The sequence below is a fragment of the Lissotriton helveticus genome, chromosome 7 (genome assembly GCF_964261635.1).
Source record: "Lissotriton helveticus chromosome 7, aLisHel1.1, whole genome shotgun sequence".
Taxonomy (NCBI): domain Eukaryota; kingdom Metazoa; phylum Chordata; class Amphibia; order Caudata; family Salamandridae; genus Lissotriton; species Lissotriton helveticus.
The window spans coordinates 735,046,917-735,070,574 of NC_136068.1; the positions used below are offsets into that span (position 1 = coordinate 735,046,917).

The following is a 23,658-nucleotide window of genomic DNA, read 5'->3' on the forward strand; positions in this document are numbered from 1 at the left end:
AAGAGGTGTGGTGCAGCGGCCAGAGTGCCTGACTCCGGGGTTCACGGTTCGATCCCCGGTGCTGGCAGCAGGTTAGCCCAGCACCATGTGACTCTGGGCAATAGCTTGCTTAATCTTCCTGATGGCCCCCAGCGCCGGGACACCACTTCGAAGGTAGCTCTGCACTTTACAAATACTGGTATTTCATTTCATGTGATTAAATCGCCAATATCCTGTAAAAATGATGAGCTCAACATGTTTCAGCCAGACTACTGTGTATGCTGGCTTTCATGGGGACTGGTGTTTGGGGTGAATTAATGATATTCAGGTGTAGTTTGTATGACCATCAATGTGTCGCACTCACTAAGGTGCATTTAGTGAGAGAGGTTTTATTCCTCTATTCGCTCAGAACCTGTTGGGACAAAAATTGGACAAACAAGACAGACGTAAATGGACATTAGTAGCTTCATATCTTCGAGCACTGGAAATGTGACGTGAGTGCTGTGTCCGTACACTATGCGGAAAATATTGGTAGTGAAACGGGTGGCGCCTGTGAAAAGCAGGTATCCAGGGCCGGTTTAAATAGTTCATTTTTCCACCAGGTGCTGTCAATGATCGGGCCGTGTGCATCAGCATCCTGATATGGTTAGTACTGGAGACAGACTACTGCGTTTTGGGCTGTGTCATGGAAACACGGTGTTTCAATAAAGTTCTATTGTATAAACTTATATTACTCCAGGACTAAATTTAGTGAGCCAGTGTGCCCTATTATAGTATAGCTGCCATGGATTTAATTGAAGTTTCTCTGCATGGACATATTTGTGGCATATTATCAGACGGTGTCTTGGGGGCACGATGTTACAATAAAGTTGTATTGCATAGATTTATGCATTTTAAAGTTTAAATTGTATGTTAGATGAGCCCGACTGCCCTTTGCCATAACACAATTATGGCCGGGAAAATGATTGAAGGTTCCCCCCACGGACATGTTAAGTGGCGTTTTATGTCAAGTTATGTACAGAGATGGGCTGGTATATTCCAGGTTAGAACACTGCCATGGAATTCATGAAAGTATCTCCGCACACAAATGATGGTGGCGGAGTGTGTCTAAATTGGTAGCGGGCAAACCTGGGTCCTCAATTGCCAGATTATATGCAATGGTGTGAATGGGTGTACATTGGTGCACCAACTCATGTGCATTGCGAGTGCAATTGCGCATCCATGTGGGTGACAGTCATATGTTTCCTACCCCAGTGTAAAGTTTCTTTAATTTGGCAAGTCAAGTCAAGTCAAATAATTTGTATAGCGCGCTACATACCCAGAGGGTCTCAAGGCGCTTGAGGAAGGGTGTGGACTTACTTGTCGAATATCCAGGTTTTAAGTTGCTTTCTGAAGGCTAGGTGGTTTTGAGTGAGGCGGAGGTGTGTGGGGATGGAGTTCCAGGTTTTAGCTGCCAGGTATGAGAAGGATCTTCCTCCCATGGTGGTTTTGTTGATGCGTGGAACCGCAGCAAGGGCTTGGTTGGAAGAGCGTAGCTGGCGGGAGGGGGTGTAGAAGGAAAGTCGCGTGTTGAGGCAATCGGGTCCAAGATCGTAAAGTGCTTTGTGTGCGTGAGTGAGGAGGCGGAATGTTATCCTCTTGTTGACAGGGAGCCAGTGGAGGTATTTAAGGTGACCAGAAATGTGGTCTTTGCGCGGGATGTCTAGTATGAGTCTGGCTGAGGCGTTCTGGATGCGTTGGAGTTTTTTCTGAAGTTTTACGGTGGTACCGGCGTATAGGGTGTTTCCGTAGTCCAGGCGACTCGTAACTAGTGCGTGGGTGACCGTTTTTCTAGTTTCGGTGGGGATCCAGCGAAATGTTTTTTCGAGCATGCGAAGAATATTGAAGCAAGATGATGAGACGGCGTTGACTTGTTTGGTCATCGAGAGTGAGGAGTCCAGGATGACGCCCAGGTTCCGTGCTTGGTCCGTTGGGATGGGTGCTTTTCCTAGGGCCGCTGGCCACCAAGAGTCGTCCCAGGCCGAAGGGGAAGTACCTAAGATGAGGACCTCTGTTTTGTCTGAATTCAGTTTAAGACGGCTGTGCTTCATCCACTCAGCTACTTCTTTCATTCCTTCATGTAGGTTGGTTTTGGCGGTGTTAGGGTCTTTGGTGAGTGAGAGGATCAGTTGAGTGTCATCGGCGTAGGAGATGATGTTGAGGTTGTGTTGGCGTGCGATGGTCGCGAGGGGGCTCATGTATACGTTGAAGAGGGTGGGGCTAAGAGAGGATCCTTGTGGTACGCCGCAAATGACCTCGGTGGCTTCAGACTTGAACAGTGGGAGGCGGACTCTGAGTTCTTCCGGCAAGGAACAAGGTGATCCAGTCCAGTGCTTTTCCTTGGATTCCGATGTTGTTGAGGCGTTGTACAAGGGTGCTGTGGCAGACTGTGTCGAAGGCTGCGGAGAGGTCGAGAAGGATGAGGGCGACTGTGTCTCCATTGTCCAGTAGAGTTCGAATGTCATCTGTTGCTGCGATAAGGGCGGTCTCAGTACTGTGTTTGGCTTGGAAGCCGGACTGTGAGGAGTCGAGGGATTTGTTGGTTTCGAGGAAGGCGGCGAGCTGGTTGTTGACGGCTTTCTCGATGACTTTGGCCGGGAATGGTAGGAGCGAGATGGGGCGGTAGTTTTTGAGTTCGTGGGGTCTGCTGTGGGTTTTTTCAGAAGGGCGCTGAGTTCGGCGTGTTTCCAGCTTTCCGGGAAGGTGGCGGAGTTGAGGGAGCAGTTGATGACGTCTCGGAGGTGTGGTGCTATGATGGAGTCTGCTTTGTTGAAGATGTGGTGAGGACAGGGGTCTGTGGGGGATCCTGAGTGGATGGAGTTCATCAGGCGGATGGTGTCCTCGGTGGAGATTGGGTTCCAGTCAGAAAGGATGTTCAAGGAGGGTGAGGGTTCGGCAGAAGGTTGGGTGGGTTGGTCTCCGGGTTGGTTGTCAAAGCTGTTGTGGATGTCAGCGATTTTGTCGTGGAAGAACGAAGCTAAGGAGTCGCAGAGGGTTTGGGAGGGAGTGATGTCGTTGGAGTTGGCAGTGGGGTTAGTAAACTCTTTGACGATGTTGAATAATTCCTTGCTGTTGTGGGCGTTGTTGTCTAGTCGGTCTTTGAATGCTGATTTCTTGGCTGTCCGGATCAGTTGGTGGTGTATACGGGTGGCGTTTTTGAAGGCGTCCTTGGTGCTAGTGTTAGGGTCTTTTTTCCAGACCTTCTCAAGGGACCAACAGAGTTTCTTGGATTTCTTAAGATCATCGTTGAACCAGTGGGCGTTTTTGCTGCCTAGTTTGATTTGGCGTTTTTTCAAGGGTGCTAGGTTGTCGGCGCTGTTGGTTAGCCATTGTGTGAGGTTAATGGCTGCTTGGTTAGGGTTCGATGAATAGGCAGGGGGGTTTTGAAAAAGGGATGTGGAGATCTGGTCGATGGTGATTTTGTTCCAGTTTCTTCGCAGAGTAGGTTGTGGGTGGTTGTGGGTTGTGGTCTTTTTGTAGACAAAGTGAACGCAGCTGTGGTCTGTCCAATGGAGAGCTGTGGTGCGATTGAATGAGATGTGTTTGCTGGAGGTGAAGATAGGGTCAAGTGTGTGTCCGGCGTTGTGGGTGGGGGTGTTTACAAGTTGTTTGAGTCCGAGGTTGGCGAGATTGTCCAGAAGGGTGGTGGTGTTGCGGTCGTTACTCTTTCCAGGTGAAAACTGAGGTCTCCCAGTAGAATGTAGTCCTCGGAGGGGAGGGCGTGTGGGGTGATGAAGTCAGTGATGTCTTCACTGAATTGTGCATGGGGTCCTGGTGGTCTGTAGAGGAGTGTGCCTCTGAGTGTGGTTTTGGGGTCGGTGTGGATCTGGAAGTGAAGGTGTTCGGCGCTAGCGAGGTTGGCGTCTGAGCTGGTTGAGATGCGGATGGAGTTCTTATGGACGATGGCGATACCTCCTCCTGTTTGGTTGGTGCGGTCTTTTCGGATGATCTTGTATCCGTCCGGGATGGCTATGGTGATGTCTGGAGCTGAAGAGGCGTTCATCCAGGTTTCTGTTAGGAAGGCGACGTCTGGAGAGATGGTGTCAAGTAGATTCCAAAGGTCGATGGCGTGTCTGTGGACCGAGCGGGTGTTGAGCAGGATGCATTTAAGGTGGTTAGTGTCGGATCTCTGTTTGGTGTTTGTGGGTGTGGTGTGGGGCTTGGTGCAGTCGAACTTGCAGGAGTGGCATGTGAAGGGTCCATGGGTATGCCCCGGTGAAGCTTGGGCACAGTTGGGGAGTGTGCCCGGGTTAAGTGCTAGGAGGGTGGATGAGTTGTATGTAATGCGGGTGGGCTGGGAATTGCGGGGACCAGGGGGTCTGGCGCTGGGCGCGGTCCAGGCGCGGACGGGCTTACCTTTGGCGCACCTTCGGCGCAGCGCCAGCGCGTGGACGCTGCGCGTTGGATCATTGGTCATAAATGGAGAGAGGAGGGGGGGGCGGAGCGTGCGAGGGGCAGCTGGGAGGCGGTAGCGGGGAGGGTAGGTGGGCCAGGGGAATGAACAACAGGGAAATGGAGGGCGGGATAGAGAGTCAAAACGGGGGGGGCAGGAGGATTGAGGGTCCGAGCAACAGCAGGGAAATATTACAAAAGTAATTCAGTTAGCATACAAATGAAGCATTCAGCGAACCCAGCGCACAATGTAAAAAGCTAAAGGCAACAATTACAGAAAGCAACAGGCAACAATTACAGACAGCAAAGTCGCGCTATTAAGGATGACTGCAGCGCGATGCTCGGCGCTATAATCTGGTGAAGAGCGCTAAACAAACTGAAATGCACACGATACCAGACACCAGCGTGGTCGAGTCAATGGCCAGGGAGGGAGCGTGGGGGGAGTGACCGCTTCGGATCGGATCCGGACGGTCACAGCTGCAGAGAGGAGGAGGTGATCTCTCTGTTTGTGGGTGGGAGGGGCAGCTGGGAGGCGGTAGCGGGGAGGGTAGGTGGGCCAGGGGAATGAACAACAGGGAAATGGAGGGCGTGATAGAGAGTCAAAACGGGGGGGCAGGAGGATTGAGGGTCCGAGCAACAGCAGGGAAATATTACAAAAGTAGTTCAGTTAGCATACAAATGAAGCATTCAGCGAACCCAGCGCACAATGTAAAAAGCTAAAGGCAACAATTACAGAAAGCAACAGGCAACAATTACAGACAGCAAAGTCGCGCTATTAAGGATGACTGCAGCGCGATGCTCGGCGCTATAATCTGGTGAAGAGCGCTAAACAAACTGAAATGCACACGATACCAGACACCAGCGTGGTCGAGTCAATGGCCAGGGAGGGAGCGTGGGGGGAGTGACCGCTTCGGATCGGATCCGGACGGTCACAGCTGCAGAGAGGAGGAGGTGATCTCTCTGTTTGTGGGTGGGAGGGTCAGCTGGGAGGCGGTAGCGGGGAGGGTAGGTGGGCCAGGGGAATGAACAACAGGGAAATGGAGGGCGTGATAGAGAGTCAAAACGGGGGGGCAGGAGGATTGAGGGTCCGAGCAACAGCAGGGAAATATTACAAAAGTAGTTCAGTTAGCATACAAATGAAGCATTCAGCGAACCCAGCGCACAATGTAAAAAGCTAAAGGCAACAATTACAGAAAGCAACAGGCAACAATTACAGACAGCAAAGTCGCGCTATTAAGGATGACTGCAGCGCGATGCTCGGCGCTATAATCTGGTGAAGAGCGCTAAACAAACTGAAATGCACACGATACCAGACACCAGCGTGGTCGAGTCAATGGCCAGGGAGGGAGCGTGGGGGGAGCGACCGCTTCGGATCGGATCCGGACGGCACCCTGTCTTGTGTACTGGAAGAGCTGAGTAACCCAACGCGGTTTACTTCAGCGATTGCTAAGGACATTCCAGCGAATGTAGTCATTAAGCCCTGAAATGTGGGTAGACAGACGGTAAATCCAGTGTTGTTCTTTCTGGAGTAGGAGATTGTCGTTTGTCATGTTTTTAGTCTCGATTTGCTCAATCACAGTCCATCTGAGGTCGTTGGGTGTGTGTCCTATCTCGATGTAGGGTTCTGTCAATCATTTTCCCTACTATAATTGTGTCATGGCATAGAGCAGTCGGGCTCATTTGACATATAATTTAAACTTTGTAATACGTTAATCTATGCAAAACAACTTTATTGTAACATCATGCCCCCAAGACACCATCTGGTAACATGCTACTAATATGTCAGTGCGGAAAAACTTTAATTAAATCCCTGGCAGTTATACTATAATAGCCAAGGCCACACGGGCTCACTAAGCACATAATTTAGTCCTGGTGTAATATAAGTTTATACAATAGAACTTTATTGAAAAACTGCGTTTCCATGACACCGCCCAAAACGCAGTAGTTTGTCTTCAGTCCTAACCACGTCAGGACTTTGACGCACACTGCCCGATCATTGACAGCACCAGGTGTCAAACTGAACTATTTAAACCGGCCCCAGGTACCGGACTGCACCGACGGAATACCGGTAGCAGGCCGCAGTAGGTATGAGGAGTGGGCCAGAGATCTTGATGAAGTAAGTAGGGGAAGTGGGGTCTTGATTTTCTGATTGAGGTTGGAGCTCCCCACGATAAGAAGTGACTCCACCTTAAACCATTGTTGTGTCTCTTTTTCTCTCACACCACACATAGTGTGTGACTACAGGTCCGACCCCCTCACGGGATTCATGGTGCTCACTATGAAATTTTCATTGTAAGCATTTTTCCTCTCTTTTAAATTGTCTTTAACGTTTGATACATTGATCCTCATGAATACTTGACGCTATTTCTAAAGGCACAATAGTGCATAAAATTTGTCTCTTTTCACAGGCGCCACCCATCTCACTACCGATATTTTCTGCATAGTGTACGTAAACGGCGCTTATCAAGTCACATTTCCAATGCGCAAAGATGTGAAGCTACTAAATGTCCATACATGTCTGTCTTGTTTGTCCCATTTTTGTCCCAACAGGTTCTGAGCAAATGGAGGAATAAAACTTCCCTCACTAAACTCACTTTAGTGTGTCCAACACATTGTTGGTCATACAAACTACACCTGACCATCACTAATTCACCCCACACATAGGCCCTGACGAAAGCCAGCATACATAGTAGTCAGGCTGAAACATTTAGACCTCATCATTTTTACAGGATATTGGAGACTTAATCACATCTCCCCGTATGTCCCCCTAGCTGTTTTTAATACTGTCAGGGGCCCAACATTAAATCCTTTAGTCCAATGAGACCCATTGGACAGTTTGTAAACTCACGCTCATTCACATCACTGCACTCTCACAAACATAAAACCAGCTCCGCTGTAGTCAGGCTTCGAAGCACACCTGAGGTGCACTCGGCACCATGGGTGGGACCCGATGATGAAGCATGACACCAACTAGGTTGGTGGGTGAGGGTCTTCATAAAAAAACAAAAGGTTTTTCTCCCAGGCACGGATATCTAGCTTCCACCCACTAGCTAGTTCTCATTGATACTTACTAAAAATAATTAAAAACAAGCACTGGCATTGGCAAAGTTAATAAGTGCCACCTTTGAGAGTTACTGGCTTTGGCAATTTGTCTGTAGCAATGTTGTGCAACATTACGGCTACTGTGCATGATGCCTGAAAGTTATTTTAAACATGTACTGACGCAGCCGCGTTCCAGGTCATATCATTTTTTTTTATTTTTACTTTCACCCCTTTGCACCTCAGCTGCTGTACAGTATGGCTGAAAGTATAACAAGCATTGGCATAGCCAATAAGTCTCGCCTTTGGGGCCTTATAAGTGTTTAGAGAGAGCTATTGGCTTTGTTAACATTTTTAATATGTGTTTCAGAGCATTGTGAATGTTGCGCAGCATGTTTAAAAGTTATAATAATTAAAAAAGTGTTATAACCATTTGTCACTTTATATATAACCTAGAAAACATTATATACAACTTAAGTATCATAATAAAAACCAGAATTAACACCAAAAATGTGTTCTAGTTTTATTGTTTATGCATGGAAGGGGTCAGTGGGGGGAGTGGAGGTGCAGGGAGGGGGTGGGGATGAGTGGAATGGAGGTGCAGGGAAGGAAGGGATGGGAGAAGGGGGAGTGGAGGTGCACTGAGTGAGGAGGTGGGGGAAGGGAGGGGTGGAGGGAGAGAGTGAGAGAGGGAGGTGGCGGGAGTAGTGAATGTGGGAGAGTGGAGATGGAGATTTATTTAGGGTTGATCTAAGTCTTGGGGAATCAGGCATCCCACAGCTTGCGTCATTAAAAGCCAGAAAGGTCTACTTGCTGTGAGAAGAGATTTAAACATTACCACACATCCTGCGCTGCACTTTAAGGAAAGGCCTAATTTCAGCACATTGCCATTTCAAAAACATTTGTCATTTCTAGGCGAGATTCAGTTTCCTGCTATTGTGGATTCATGATTTGAAGTTTGATATCTTCTGGTAGTTACCGTCAGAGGGTTTCAAGATGTCACGATGTGTAACTGGCAAAAATGTATTCACACTTGAGAAAAAGTGAATTGCAGCAATTTAGTATGACTTCGGTGCACTTTGATTGTTGTTTTCTCATTCCAGATTGAAAAGGAAAATAGATTTTTAAATAGTTAATTGGAAATGAATTAACTTTATGAAATTTTTTTGCACCCGTGCTATTACAAATTCAATTTGCGAATGCAAACAAAAAAAAGGCAGGAGGCATATGGAGCGGTAAATAAAACATTTTTTAAAATTCAACCTGCAAAAGCGATTTTCAGAAATTGAGCGGCCTGGCAGCAAATTATGACAGCTGCTGGCCCTTAATAAAACTGATTTTTTTTTTTCAAGGACAGCACCGGGAGAGGTTGTAAGCAACAGAGGAGCGGCTGAGGAGTGCACGGGGAGCAGTCACAAAGGGGCGCAACGGGGTTGTGTTGGGACCGACTCAGGAGCTCAAGGCAGGTATAGAATAAAAAAATTGATATAAAACAAAAAAAGATTGCTTGAGGAAGCAATGAATGCGCTGGGGAAAGAAAGACCAACACGAGGAGCGGACAGGAGTGGCGCTCGAGGCAGGAAGCAGCAGTCGAGAGAGACAGCAAAACAACACGCACTCTAATAGAAACAATCGGTCTTCTCTTTTCAAGCTCTGCACTCGTGCTTGTGGTGTGGTCTAAAACAAGAGGAGTGTAATCCATAAACAGAAGTGAGATTAGGGTAGGTAAGTAAAGCAAACAACAATATCTCAACTGGTGTAGTTAAGGAGAACGGTTAGGTATGCAAGTCAAAAACTTTACACGAAAGGACAAACCAGGAGACTCTTGGTAAGTTTTTAGAATGTGCATAGAGGATCATATATTTGAGAGTAAAAGAATAATAACATAAATAAACATACAGTTATGAATGACAGCACTGTAAGCAAAAATGCGTGAACAACCCAAATTGAACTTGGTGCTTGAATGTGAAAGTGACAAAGAAAGTGGCAACGCAAGTGACAATTGGTGATCAGTGGAAGAGAACGGTGCAAAAATGTGAGCAATAATATACAGTGAATGGGGTGGTTCCAAACATAAATGAACAATTGAAAAATGAATTGAGAATGATTTTGTGGAACTACGGAGGATGTGCCTTTAGTTGCGCTGAAGGGTCGACAGTGTTTCCATCCAGTGACTATGGATCATCATCAGGACATGGCTGTCAATTTATCGCAGTGCTTTGAGGGGCATGGGGGCCCCTTCGAGGATGCATGGAGGGGGGCAGAGCAGCTGCTTCAGGCAGGTCGGCGGAGTCCTAGGGAAATAGAGTCGAATCGGGCCGTGTCCGGGTGGAGCATCGGCAGCGGGAAGTAACTTTGGAGTTCTAACTTGGTGAAAGTATTTGTAGGCACTCAGTGAGGCACCGCCACGGTCGTGTGCGGTGTCCCGGAGCTTGAATTACGGGGTAACCGCCATGATCGTGTTTGTGGTGGCAGCCATGTTGCGAGCAGCGGCGCACAGGGGCCATATGTTTGTAATTAAAGTGGTTGCGCCGCTGCTTGCTCCCGAAAAATGGATGCCACCGCAAGCACGAGTGTAGTGCTTGAAAAGTGAAGACCGATTGCTAAAGACCCTCTCCTAGAGCAGCGCATGTGCGCTGCCTAGGCGAGACCTAAAAAAAAATAGTGCTATAAAGTGGCAATCGACCATGTCATAGCTCTGTTATTTTCTTCACTTTCCGCCATGTTGCACAGTAGTTGTATTGCTGTGCAACATGGCTAAAAAAAGGTTGACAAAGCCAATTGGTATTGCATAGGCAGGCCCTATTGGTTTTGTCAGTGTTTGTTTGACCTAACTGTTACTCATTATCTAGTATTTAATGTTATTGTAGCATGATTTGAGTGACATTAAAATAGGTCTCTTGGAAGCTCCAGTGAAATTGCAAACTGAATCCAACAGGCCATTCTACCTCTAGCAGATTGTGTAAACAAGGCGAGGATGAGAGATGGAGGAATATGTAATAGGGTGCAGGGTTGTAAACCATCGCAAACCACCTTGAAGCAGACTCGGGCGCATAGAAGATGAAAGCTTGACTCTCAGATGTGAGCATTATTGAAAGAGCATATTTGAGGAATGCTAAATGAATTGTTTTATATTTATTAAGCAATCAACGTTTAGCGACTGGAAGGATCAGCAGGTTATATTCCATAAATTAAGTCTCTCAGTTGCTTTTAACACTATTGGTAGGATCACTGAAAACATGTGATTCTGCAGCTGATGTTTTTCCTAGTAACTGGATTTGCTACACTGACCACATAATACACCATATGTCCTGTATAATTTGAAGAGGTCACATAAAACGTGTTTCTGGCTCAAATGGCTCAAGTTACCAAAAATGCTCCATATGGAAATCTGTTAAGCTCTTCACATTTGCATATGTTGGTTAAAAAAAGAGTCACATTTCAGCTGCTGGTTACGGTAGCCAGTTGATAAGAAGTTAAACATTTAGTCCATATGGCAGCAACAGCCCTATTGGATAGATGGGCAGGGCAGTGAAAATTGAGGTCATTCCAACTTCACTCTACAGTGGAAGGGGGCCGGGGCGCCAAAAAACACTTCTAGTAGGGAACAATGGGAGTGGCTTGGTTTATTGGACGAAAGAAAATAGACGGAAACAAAAATGGAATCTGCTTCAATAAATAGTAGGAGGGAATGCAAAGTAGGGGAGCTGCTGAGGCCAGTCTGAATCTACTATTTCCATACAAAAGGCGAGCTGCCACATACTGAATAATCTTCATTTAAAGAGCCATTTAAGAGACTCAAAGCCACTACACATCACCCTACGCTTCGATTATATCTTTATCCTTCGGTTTATACTCGTACTCTGTAGAAAAGTAGCACTGAGCTGGTGCACCTCGTATGTCGTATGGCACGTTCACGCATGAAAAGCTTTTTTCTGATCATTTTATTCATAAAAGATAATTTAGCTGTACCTTGTGTAAACATACCTTAATCAGAAAAACGTCTACAAGCAAAAGGTGCAATCAGTAACAAACACCGCAAACTATTTTAAAAGAAAAACATGGCTGCTGTGATGCTTTAAAAGCTACATACCTAGTTAACAAGCTGGATGTATTTTGGGGATTCAATCTGCAAATAAAACAGAGAACGAACGATGAATAGATAGAAAGGGGTGGGGGCTGCAAGACATTTACTTTTTATTTTTAACTTCAAAGCAGTTTTTATAGGCGTGCAGTGAAACAAAACATCAAGAGAGTCTACTTGCCTCCACAGTTCTAAGAATCTGCTTTCACTGCACTCCGACACTATGTAGTTTTCACCTATTAAAGCTTTGGGGTGAGTTCACCCAATTACACAAAGAAATATGGTTTGCATGGTTCTGAACGCAAATTAGGCCTCGCTTTCCTGCTGGGGTCTGGCTTGACGAGAGCTTTTGTCAGCAAGACGTCCCCAGTCATGGAGAAAGGAAGTGAAGCGGTCCTGCAATATTTCCCATACTGAATGTGTGAAGATAGCTTATCCCAGTACCTAGTACAATGTCCATACCAATGTTTGGGGAGACACTAACGGCAAATAGATCAGATGACACCTAAAATGGAAAATCTGCAGCTGAAGCAGTACACACCCTTGGACCAAACTAACAAAAAGTCGAAACAGCAGAAATGGAACAGAAAAACACAAATATATGGTATTCTTCTGTGAGTAGTGATGGAGCGAGATAGAAAAAAAATTTTGTTTAAACTCGCAAAGTCACACTTCCATAACATGAATAATAATATTAATGATTTGTGATATGTCGTGCTAATACAACTTAGATTAAACTTTACACATGGGGGGACTAACATGTGTGCTCATAAACGTGCATAATTGTTGCATCTTTTTGTTCGTGCAAAATAATAAAATAATTTATTGTTTTCGTTTTTGTCATTACTAACTGCTGCAAACTTAAAAGAAGCATGTGCTTGTTTTGCTTTTCCTTGTCTGTGTGATGTCATTTCTACTATTCTAGGTGCATATGGGTCTCATGGAAAAACGGAGACTGGTAGATATAAACGCTGCTTTATTTGTTTGCAATGGCTAGGTAACATTTTGATTAATCGGGTGGGTTAATTAATTAGTAAAACTTGGGGTGGATACAGAATCTACATTATTTCTTACATTAATACTTTTCTTGTGTTTGTTTTATATTAGAAATCATAAGTTGCCTGCTTTTGGGCCTAGTCACTTGAGCCGCAGAAAAGAGCTGACATGTAATTCTGCAGAAAGTCACGAGACGCCCATTCTGAAATAAATTATTCGTCAAAAGCTGCGTTCACAAAGCAAAAACTAATGTGCTGTCATCATTCTGTCGGACATGGCCAAGGTCGAAAAAGAACATTTTGTCAGTCCTTAACTTGGCATCCGCGGAAGTATAATGAAAGTCAATGGACGCTGCGAGAATGACTTAATACATTTGTTGCAATATGAGGAAGCTTCTGGCTTCACGTGGAAGGGACAATGGTCTCTATGAAATATGATTTAGTGGAACTTTTTGAAAACTGGGTGACATGTCACTTGTCACTCTCAGCCAATGGGACGTCGAAGATTTCTGAAAACTTTCCTTTGCGTAGTTTAGTTAGCATAGAAAGGTATAAAAAGTCATGCCCTTAGGGATGGGCTGGCTGCTGCTTTCTGACTTTCCGATGAGGGTGATGTGCTGTTGGACTTTGCGTGGAGCACGTAAGAATCCTCAAAGAACTTTACTTTAATTTCTATCCATTTAGCTCAGTTAGGGAATTAGATTTTAGAAATGCTAAACTTTAAATATTCACTTTGATTTTGATTCACTTGCTTAAATTGTATTTTTCTCATATTTCTTTACAATCATGCTTGCTTTATTGCAAATAAAATTCATTTATAAAACTATCAACTTATATACCATAATTTAGTAAATAAAATCTTACTTTTGACAAACAAGCTGGTCTTGGTTATTCAGGAGTGTAGGTTACTATTAGCTAGATCACATCGCCAATGGTGGTCATTTAAATGGTATAGTTTTATTCTAATGACAATATTCTTTCCGCAGATGTATAAAATGTATATAGCTTGTAGATAATGTGTATATAGATTTAATCTGACCACCTGATTCAGTAGGCCCAAAATATGTCAGGTTTATAAATGGGTCCATATTTAGTATAGAATTTTGTTTATAGGTTATGAAGTTGGGTAGCGTTGTTTATGATATATTTTCTATAGGCCGCTGGATCAATTCTCTGGTAGCAGAAATTGATGGTTGCTAAGGGGTAACCAAGGTAATATGTTGGTTGCTAAGGGTTACTAAAGTGTTATGGTATGGAAATAGGATCGATGTTTTAACACATGTTAAGTTCGTTTTTCGTGCTATCTGTAAGCTATACCGGTATAGATTGTGTGGCGAGAAATTAGTCACGCAAGCCATCTGTTCTGTTTGTAGTGATATCGCCGAGTATCACAAGAGGTATCGCCATATACCATAGTGTTGTCGCCGAGCAGCACAGTTTTAGGGCTAGGTGTGAATCTTGTATAGTGAGGGTTTTCTAAGAAATTAAAGCAGCATGAGAATAGGGACAAAGCGCCTTCCATAAAACTCACTGTGATAAAAGTATTAGTTATATCTGAGCTTGAGTGAAGGGTAAATTAACGTCGGTGCATGATTATCTATAAACAGGTTAGAGTCCTGTACGGGTACATGTTTCATATCTATAAACAGGTGAGAGCCCTGTACGGATAACGTCGTTATTTTGCTAACGGTGCATGATTTCTATAAACAGGTGAGAGCCCTGTACGGATTTCATGTGTGTTTGAAATTAGGGAAATTTTCCGTGTGAAAGTGCGAGTTTGAATTGTATTTTATGTTCAAGTGGAACTCTTAGAACTTTCACTTCGCGGTGGGTTCAGAGCAAAGCAAGTTCATAATTATACGTGTTAGAAGGGTGGGGTAAGGTTACCCTACTGACAATTGAATATTATCCTTAGTGTGAATAGCGCCGTCTATTCCGAAGTGTGGATACTTGAATGTATGTAAACTATCCTAAATAGCGAAACGAACAGATGTTGTCTCTATAGTCATCGTTAAAAATTAATTTACACTGAAAAGTGTTCTTAAAATGGCGCTGTGAAAAGATTTTGTGAAGGAGGGGTAAGCGCCAGGAGTGAGAAACGAGAAACCGCAGCTGCTGTGTACGTCACAGAGCCGCGCTGGGATTGGGTGACCTACGTCACAAGCTATATTCGGATTGGCTCTTGAGTCTCTGACGGCCTGTGAGCTGATTGGTCCTTCGGAAAAACTCCAAATTTATTGGTTGAGCAGAAAAGTGACGTAGCTCAACTGTCATTGGCTTGTTGGTGTGTTTCGCGCACGGATTGGTTGTTGTACGGAACATCCCGGAAATATTTTACGAACGATTTTGTGAATTAGATTTAACTCTTAAAAATGAGTTATCATTTTAAACATGTTGAGAAAAAGTCAACATTATTTCAGAAGTTCAAGAATTTATTTTCACCTGACAAGAAAATCGAAACGCGAGGTGGTAAACTACTTCATAAGTATAAAACACCTGCAGCGTATATGGAAGGTGAATATGGATATCATACTGTCTTATGGTTTGATAATTGGAAACGTTATACTAAAAATGACGGTGTTTTAACTTGGCCTGATGATGGTTCATTTAATGTAAGAGTCTTAAGAAACTTACGAGAGAAAATGAATGCTCTTGTTCCAAAACCGAGACCAACTCAATTTGAAGCTTTAGTTGAGTGGGAAGACGAGATGTATCAATTACAAAGAGAAGCTAGTGGAATTAAAAGACCTTCTAAAAATCCATCTTGGAAAAGAGAAACTCATGAAGATAGATTGCGAATGTGGAGACAGGGAAACATGAGTGAAGGATTGTATTTAATTCATGAAATGGTAATGGGTTCTCCTACAGGGAAATCAATGGAAAGTGAATCTGAGGATGCAGTTATGGAAGAAATATATACAACTGCTAGAAAGAATCAGCCTAATCAGCCTTTGAGACCTCCTAGATCATGGTCTACTCCGGTGGTTTCTACCGAAACTTCACCGAGTGCACCTCCAATTAGTGAAGCTCCTAAACTTTATCCAAATAATTGTGAAATCAATGAAACTCCTAGAAGACCAGAATTCGAGAATGCTCGAAATGAAGGTAGACATTTTACAATGACTCCAAGAGCAAGGGAACCTCCAAAAGATTATACAAGAGAGGCAAGAAATGTTGAAGATGTTGATTATAATGAATATATAAGATCAAAAGAAGAATTAATAAAAAGAATGACAAAAGGCATGGAAGCTGTGACAGTTCCAGTAACAATTGGTCCTGTTCAGCCCGTATTTGATCAAAGAGAAACAAACAAAGCTGGATTAACTATTCCTTTAAATACAGAAATTCAAAAGGCTGCTGAAAAATTTTATTCAGATTTATCTGAAATAAACACTTCTAAATCGAGAATGCCTGATTTAACGTTTAATGAGGATTTATCTCCAAAAACACCTATGGGTGCTATATCAGATATAGGGAGTCCTGAAGTCAGAGTAACCACACCAAAACTTGATGTGGCCAAATTAAAAGCGAATATCGAAGAATTAATAATTGGAACAATTGGTTCAGATAGTTTAAATTACTATCGAGATGATGAACTACTGTTCATTTGCAAAAGCATTCAGTGGAAAACGAAAAACAAATATGATCAACTAGAGGATCTAGCAGCAGAACTTGAAATCGATGTGAGTAAACAAAAGAATTTTGCAAAGCATTACAGATTAGACTTTTCAGAAAGTGACATTGAGAGTTTGAACTCAATGGGAAGAATAGTTCATATTAAAGATTTGATTGTCTATATCAAAAAGCTAGGAGAACTGAATAAATGGAGAGTAAAATGGACGAAAAGGAAGGAAGATGAAAGATTGGAAAAATTGTCAAAACAATTTCCAATGAGAGAAATTGCAGGTGGAGGATATGTTCATGTCCCTTGGTCGAGACAGGACATTCTGTTATTTACAAATGACTTTCCAAAATTGAGGGAAAAACCAGTTGAGTGGTACAGGCAAGTCGATAGGTTTATCAAAGTGTCAAAAGTTCTGTGGATTGATTTAGATGGATTTTTTGACATTGTCGTTCCATCTGATCTTTGGACAGAATGTAAAATATCGATTAGTTGGCCAAAAGCAGAACCTGAGCGAATTAAAGAAACAGGTGCTCCAAATCCACTTGTAATGGATTTTTATGAGAAAGTAATTGTTTGGATGAAAAACAAAATTCCACCCAAAGAAGTCGATTGGGTTAAAATAGAAAGAACAGAACAGGAAACAAAAGAATCAGTTCATTCTTTTTATGAAAGACTACTGTTAATTTTTAAACAATACAGTGGTTATGAAAAATTAGATGAAAAAGACATGAGTCATTTTGTCTATAGATTTGTTTATGGATTAAAACCTGAAATTGGAGAAATGATCAGAACTAGTATTGTCGGATGGCAATCACTATCTGTAGATGATATTCTAAGAAAAGCAAAGTATTGCAGTGATGAAATAGAAGTAAAACAGAAGAAGCTGAAGGAGAAAGCCATGTGGGCTCAGGTAAAAGTGGCTGAGCAACAAATTGCCAGCATGGGTAATAAGAACACTAATTTTGTTCAAACTGGAAATACAAACCAGATACAAGGAAAGTTTAAAGGTAATAATTTCCCAAAGAAATTTAGCCCAAAGATTGAGGAGCTGAAGCAAAGATTACCTTGTTTTAATTGTGGCGAAATTGGACATTGGAGGGACGAGTGTCCTCATCCTCCTAAAAACTTAAAGAATCCCTTATTGAATCCACAGATGCAGAATGGTGTTGACCTGCAGCGACAGCTACAGATGCAACAGGGGTTAAACGAATTTAATATTCAGCGACAGTTACAGCAACAGCAACAACAACAGGTGAATAATCGTCAAGACCAATTGCCACAACCACCTTTTCCGAATTGTGGGGGAGTTCAAAAATATAATCCAAACGTGGGATTTCAGGGAAGTGAACAGGTAATAAAACCACAAAAACAGCAAAAGCAGCAAAGGGTTCAAATGCAAAATGCTTCACAACAATTTTTATTAGCAGAAAGTCAAGACAGCGATTCTGATGATTATTGCTGACGGTGCCCGAGAGAGGAGGAAGAGTGTGTTGTTGGAGCCACTCTTGAGGTTGACCAGTCTGGTCCTTTTGTAAACGGGAAAGTTAATGATGTAGACATCACTTTTCTAGTGGACACTGGTGCTACCCGTTCTACTGTTAGATCAGTGGAAATTGAAAACCTACCTCTCTCTGGGGATACCATCCAAGTTGTTGGAGTAAGTAATCAGCAAATTAAAACTGACTTAACTGATCCAGTACCAGTTGAAATTGGAAATTACAAAGATAAACACAGATTTGTGGTTTGTAATAGTAGTCCAGTAAATCTATTGGGCAGAGATATCCTATGTAAAATGAATTGTAGAATATATTGTTCTCCTGATGGAGTTGAATTACAAATAATGGAGGAAGATGGTTTATACAGAATGACAATGATGATGATAGAAGCAGAAGAAACAAAATTGTTTCCTGCATTTGAAGAAAAAGATCTACCTGAAGAACTCAAAGAAACAGTGAAATCTGAAATATGGGATTTTAGTGGAAATGAAATGGGTCTGATGAAAAACGTAGATCCAGTAAAAATTACATTGAAACAGGGAATAGAATTTCCAAACACTCCACAATATAAGATGAAAACAGAAACAATTGAAGGTATTACACCTATAATTGAGAAATTAATTAAGCAAGGTGTATTAAAGGAAATGAAGAGTAGCTCTTGTAATTCACCGATTATGGGAGTTAAAAAGTCTAACGGAACATTTAGAATCGTACAAGATTTGAGAAAGGTTAATCAAATTGTTGTTCCATGTTGTCCTGTGGTTCCAAATCCAGCAGTAATTCTATTTCAGATTCCACATGATGCTGAATGGTATACAGTCATCGACCTTTGCAATGCATTCTTTACTGTTCCATTACATCCAGACAGTTATGAAATATTTGCTTTCAGATTCCAAGGTAAGACCCTCGGATGGTCAAGAATCCCACAGGGCTATACAGAAAGTCCTTCAATCTTTAACGAACTGTTAAAAAGATCATTAGAAGACCTAGACTTACCTGGTAGGTCTACGTTAGTGCAGTATATTGATGATTTGTTAATAGCTGCAAAGACAAGAGAAAATTGTGTAACAGACACAATAATCCTGTTAAATCGCCTTGCAGAAGAAGGACATAAAGTGTCCCCAACAAAACTACAGTTTTGCAAACAAGAAGTAAAATATCTTGGTCACAGAATTGCAAAGGGAAAAAGACAAGTAACAATAGAGAGAATAAAAATGATTCAAGCAATGTTACCACCAAGAACACAAAGACAGGTCAGAATGTTCTTGGGAATGGTTGGTTACTGTCGACAATGGATAAGTGGATTTTCAGTAATTGCAAAACCATTACAAAGACTGACAAAGTCAGATGTAAAAGATCCAATTATTCTCAATGATGCTGAGATGGAATCTTTTGAGAACCTGAAAAAGAGCTTATGCCAAGCTCCTGCTTTAGGTATGCCAAATTATGAAAAAGATTTTGAACTGTATTGCAGTGAGAGAGAAGGATGTGCATTATCTGTGTTAATTCAGAGACATGGAAATTTAAAGAAACCTATTGCATACTTCTCTGCAGTTCTTGATCCAATTGCAAAAGCATTACCAGGTTGTTTGAAAGCAGTTGCAGCTACAAGTATCAGCCTCGAACAAAGTGAGGGGATCATTATGGGATTTCCTGTAAAGGTTTTTGTGCCTCATTCAGTTGAAATATTACTGACAAGAGGTAAGACTCAACATCTAACAAGTAGCAGATTGACAAAGTATGAGAAAATCATACTGGGAGCAGATAATGTTTCGATTTCAAGATGTTTAAATCTGAATCCTTCTACATTACTGCCTGATTCTGAAATTGTTGATGATATTGAAATAGAACATGAATGTTTAGATGTCATGGAATTCTGTACTAAACCAAGAAAAGACATCAAAGACAGACCTTTGTCTGAATCGGATTTTGTCTACTTTGTAGATGGGTCATGCTTAAGATCCGAAGGAGGTGTCTTGAAAGCTTCATACTCAGTTTGTACAGTCGTAGATGTTGAAGAAGCATCATGTCTTGAAGGAGTTCGTTCAGCACAAGTGGCTGAATTGATTGCTTTAATTCGTGCATGCGAAATATCAAAGGATATAAGAGTTACCATCATTACTGATAGTCAGTATGGGTACGGAGTTGTGCATGATTATGGACAACTCTGGTCACAGAGAGGATACATGACATCAACAGGATCACCAATTAAAAATGCAGTTTTCATTAGGAGATTAATTGAAGCAATACAATTACCAAAAGAAATCTCCATTGTTAAATGTGCAGCGCACACTAGAGGAACTGATTATATTTCCAAGGGAAATGCCTTCGCAGATGAAACAGCAAAATACTGCGCAAGGAAAAATTATTCATACAATCGGGAGAGGAGTAAAGAAACTGATTCAAATTCATTAATGCTAACAACTGTTGTAGAAACATGGCATGAGATTAGAGATTTACAAAACGAAGCAGAAGATGATGAAAAAGACTTATGGTTAAGATCAGATTGTAGACCACGTGAAGAAGATGGAGTGTGGGTTTACAAAGATGGCAGAGTAGTCTTACCAAATTGTTTGATTGCTGATATGGCCAGATTATATCATGGTCCAGCACATCTAGGAAGAGATTCTATGGTCAGACTTTTCAGAGAAACATGGTTCAACACAAAGTTTAGAACTATTGCTGAATCTTTTTGTCAAAGGTGTTTGTCATGCCAACAAATGAATCCAAACAGAAAATCAGTGGTGGGGACAGGAATAATTGGTCGAGAGGGTGGTCCCTTTACCAGGTTACAAATGGATTTCATTGAAATGCCCTTACACAATTGTTTGAAATATGTGCTTGTAATTGTATGCTTATTCTCAAGATGGGTAGAGGCTTTCCCTACACGACACTGTGATTCAATTACAGTGGCAAAACTAATGCTCAGAGAAATCATCCCAAGGTACGGTTTTCCAGTCACTATTGAGAGTGATGGAGGAAGCCATTTTGATAACAAACTGATGAAATTAATTTGCGAAGCTTTGAGTATTGAGCAGAAAATACACTGTGCATACAGACCAGAGGCATCAGGAGTAGTTGAACAAATAAATGGAACAATCAAAAACAGAATTGGAAAAATGTGTCTTGAAACAGGTATAAAGTGGACTGATGCTCTTCCACTTGTTTTGATGTCGTTAAGAAGTACACCAGATAAAAAGACAGGTTTGAGTCCTCATGAAATTTTAATGGGAAGAGTTATGAGACAAGCATTTGTACCTGTAGGTAAACTGTTGAGCATAAATGACAGTGCAATTTTGGATTACTGTAAAAGGTTATCTGATATGGTAACTTCTGTGTCTAATCAGGTGGGAACTGAAGCTCAATCAAATGAAAAGGTTTTGACACATGATCTGAGACCTGGCGATTGGGTCAGAACGAAAGTACATCGGAGAAGGAATTGTCTAGCTCCTAGATGGCAAAAACCTAGGCAGATAATTTTAATCACTACTAATGCTGTAAAGTGCAGAGGATTGAAACGTTGGATACATCCTAGTCACACTATTCCAGTACCAACTCCTGAGAGTTCTGATGTTGAAAGTGATACAACAGACGATTCTGATTCTGAGGCAGAAGGCAAAACAGAAGGTGAAGTAATTCCAGATTCTGAAGATCGACAAGAAAGTCGACATCTGGAAACTGTGCCAGTGAATGGAAATCTGACAAGAAAAGACTTGGAAATAATTGAAATAGATTCTGAAGGTGAAGAGAATCTGTTAAAAGGAAAGATAACTGAGGATTCGGTTGTCTCCATTGAAGACAAAGAAGCTGAACAAAAAGAAGTTTCAGACCAGGAGAGTATCGAAAGGCAGAGAACAAGCTCTGAAGTAAGGAACAAATATCCGAAATCTGGGAAGTTAGAGGTAATTGAGGAAGAGGAGGAAAACGAATTACCGAGTACCAGTGATGGAAGACAAAGTGAAGTTCCTGAAGGAGTGAAATTGCCGAATAGAGAAGTTCCTGAGTCAATTGAAATTTCAGACTACGAAACTGAAGAAAGTGACGTGGAAGGTGAAAGTGAAAACAGAAAGAAAAGGACTTGGAAGTCAGAATCAAATAATTCTGAACCAAAGAAGAAGTACGTGAGAAAAGCAGACTATTGGCCAGGTGGAAGATTGAGAGTCAGATTGATCAAAAAGCCAATAGAACAAGTTGAAGAAATCAGTAGTCAAAAGAGTCCTGGAAAAGAAGTTGGAGTTGGAAGGAAAATTGAAGTGATATCAAGAAAAGGGAAGAGAATAATAAGACCAAACCAAAAATACAAGTCTCCTGAGTGGACTTACTTAGTAATTCCACCTGTTATTGACATATATGATAGTAGTGAAGAAGAAAACGAAATCCAAGAAATTAGTGACAATGATTGAAGTACAGAAATATTAAATTGGCAAAAGGCTGAAGAAAATTTGTTAGTTGACACAAGGTCGAAGAAAAACTGTTTAGTTGAAGAAAACTTATGTATGACATAAGGTCGAAGAAATCTTGTTAAGGGTTTTAAAAAAAAAAAAAAAAAAAAAAATTTTAAAAGGGGGGTGTATATAAATTTTAAAATTTATTTTTATTTTTGAGGCTAAAATTAACCAAGAATGCCTTATGTTAAGGAGAGCACTTCAAAGTGTTCTGTTTTCAAAAGATGCTGTAAGATGACTCTGGTGTGTCTGCTCATTTTAGTTCTGCTCTGGTTGGTTCTAGCTGTGATTATCCCTTTAGAGATGAATAGAGAATTACACAAAGTTAATTTAACAAGCAAAGCTCTGGTTAGTCAAACTAAACATAGTGCGTCTACAAAAGTTATTGATCATCAGCCTAACATACATCAAGATAAATCAATTGGAGATTTTTCAAGTAATACATTCACAAAGCTATTGAGTGAATATGTTAAGGTAATGGATGCAAAAGACTGTTATGTCTGTGTTAAATTACCTGCTTCTGTTTCTGAGGGAGTAACATATAACATGCTTCCTCTCACTTATGCTGTAACATGTAGTGTATTAACTAGTTTATTTTATCAAACTGGACGTTTAGAATATTACTATTCAAATTATGATGAAATTTTTGCTAATATTAAGATTGATAACGCTTTAAATAAGCATAAGAAAGCAAAACAAATGAGAGAATTTTTCCTTGTTACTAATGAACTCACTCATGAGTATGCTTACAAGAATAATCTAACATGTAAATTAAGTGCTGAAGGAAAGAAATTTTTGAACATGGTTGAGGAGAGAAGAGCAATTTATAAGAGAAATGAATTAGTCAAGCAGACTAAGTCAGCCTTCTGGCAGAAAGAGGATGAGAAATTAAATGGCAAAATGCTTGAAAATATTGCAATTCACATAGACAAACCAGTTAGTGGAAAACTTTGCATTAGAAGAGATAATACACTTTTTGATAATTATTTTGTAGGTGCAAGTAACTGTGAAGATACTTATCAGATTTTGGGAGGTTGGGGATTTAAAGGTGGAAAGGATCCTATCTTTCCTGGGATTTATTTTGTTTGTGGTGACAAAGCCTACTACAACCTTCCAGACCATTGGTATGGAACTTGTTATGTGGGAATTGTTTTTCCTAAAGTGTTTCATGTTGACAGAGATTCAGAAGGATTGTTTAAAATTCATAATTATGTAAATAGAGCTAAAAGAGAAACTTTTACTGAAGTTCTGGGAGATATTTTTCAAGCTGTAATACCTTTTGTTGGTATAACCCTAAATGCAGGGAGAATCAGAAAATTGTCCACTATAGTTGATAGATTATCAACTGACACAGCTGATGGATTTCAATTAGTAAATGTTGAAGTTATTGCAATTAGATCTATGGTAATTCAAGACCGTCTTGCTTTAGACATACTCCTAGCAAAAGAGGGAGGAGTCTGTGGCATTTTACATGTTCAACATTGTTGTACATATATACCTGATGAAAGTAAGAATATTGAAATGTATATTAAGAATATTACACAAATGCATTCAGAGATAATTC

At 41.5% G+C, this 23,658-nt stretch overlaps 1 protein-coding gene across 4 annotated transcripts in view; it reads right to left on the reverse strand.

The window, feature by feature from the left end:
* The window catches only part of ARHGAP26 (Rho GTPase activating protein 26), a 2,444,655-nt gene that overhangs the window by 413,279 nt on the left and 2,007,718 nt on the right, over window positions 1-23,658 (reverse strand). For 3 of the 4 annotated variants that reach the window (XR_013598661.1, XM_078653060.1, XM_078653063.1), the window contains exon 21: window positions 11,543-11,578. The exons of the other annotated variant lie outside the window; for it this stretch is intronic. Coding sequence is in view for 2 of the 3 variants with exons in the window: in XM_078653060.1 (XP_078509186.1) it covers window positions 11,543-11,578 (36 nt within the window). In the remaining variant the exon portion in view is untranslated. The remainder of the gene's footprint in view (window positions 1-11,542; window positions 11,579-23,658) is intronic. 4 annotated transcript variants of the gene reach the window in all.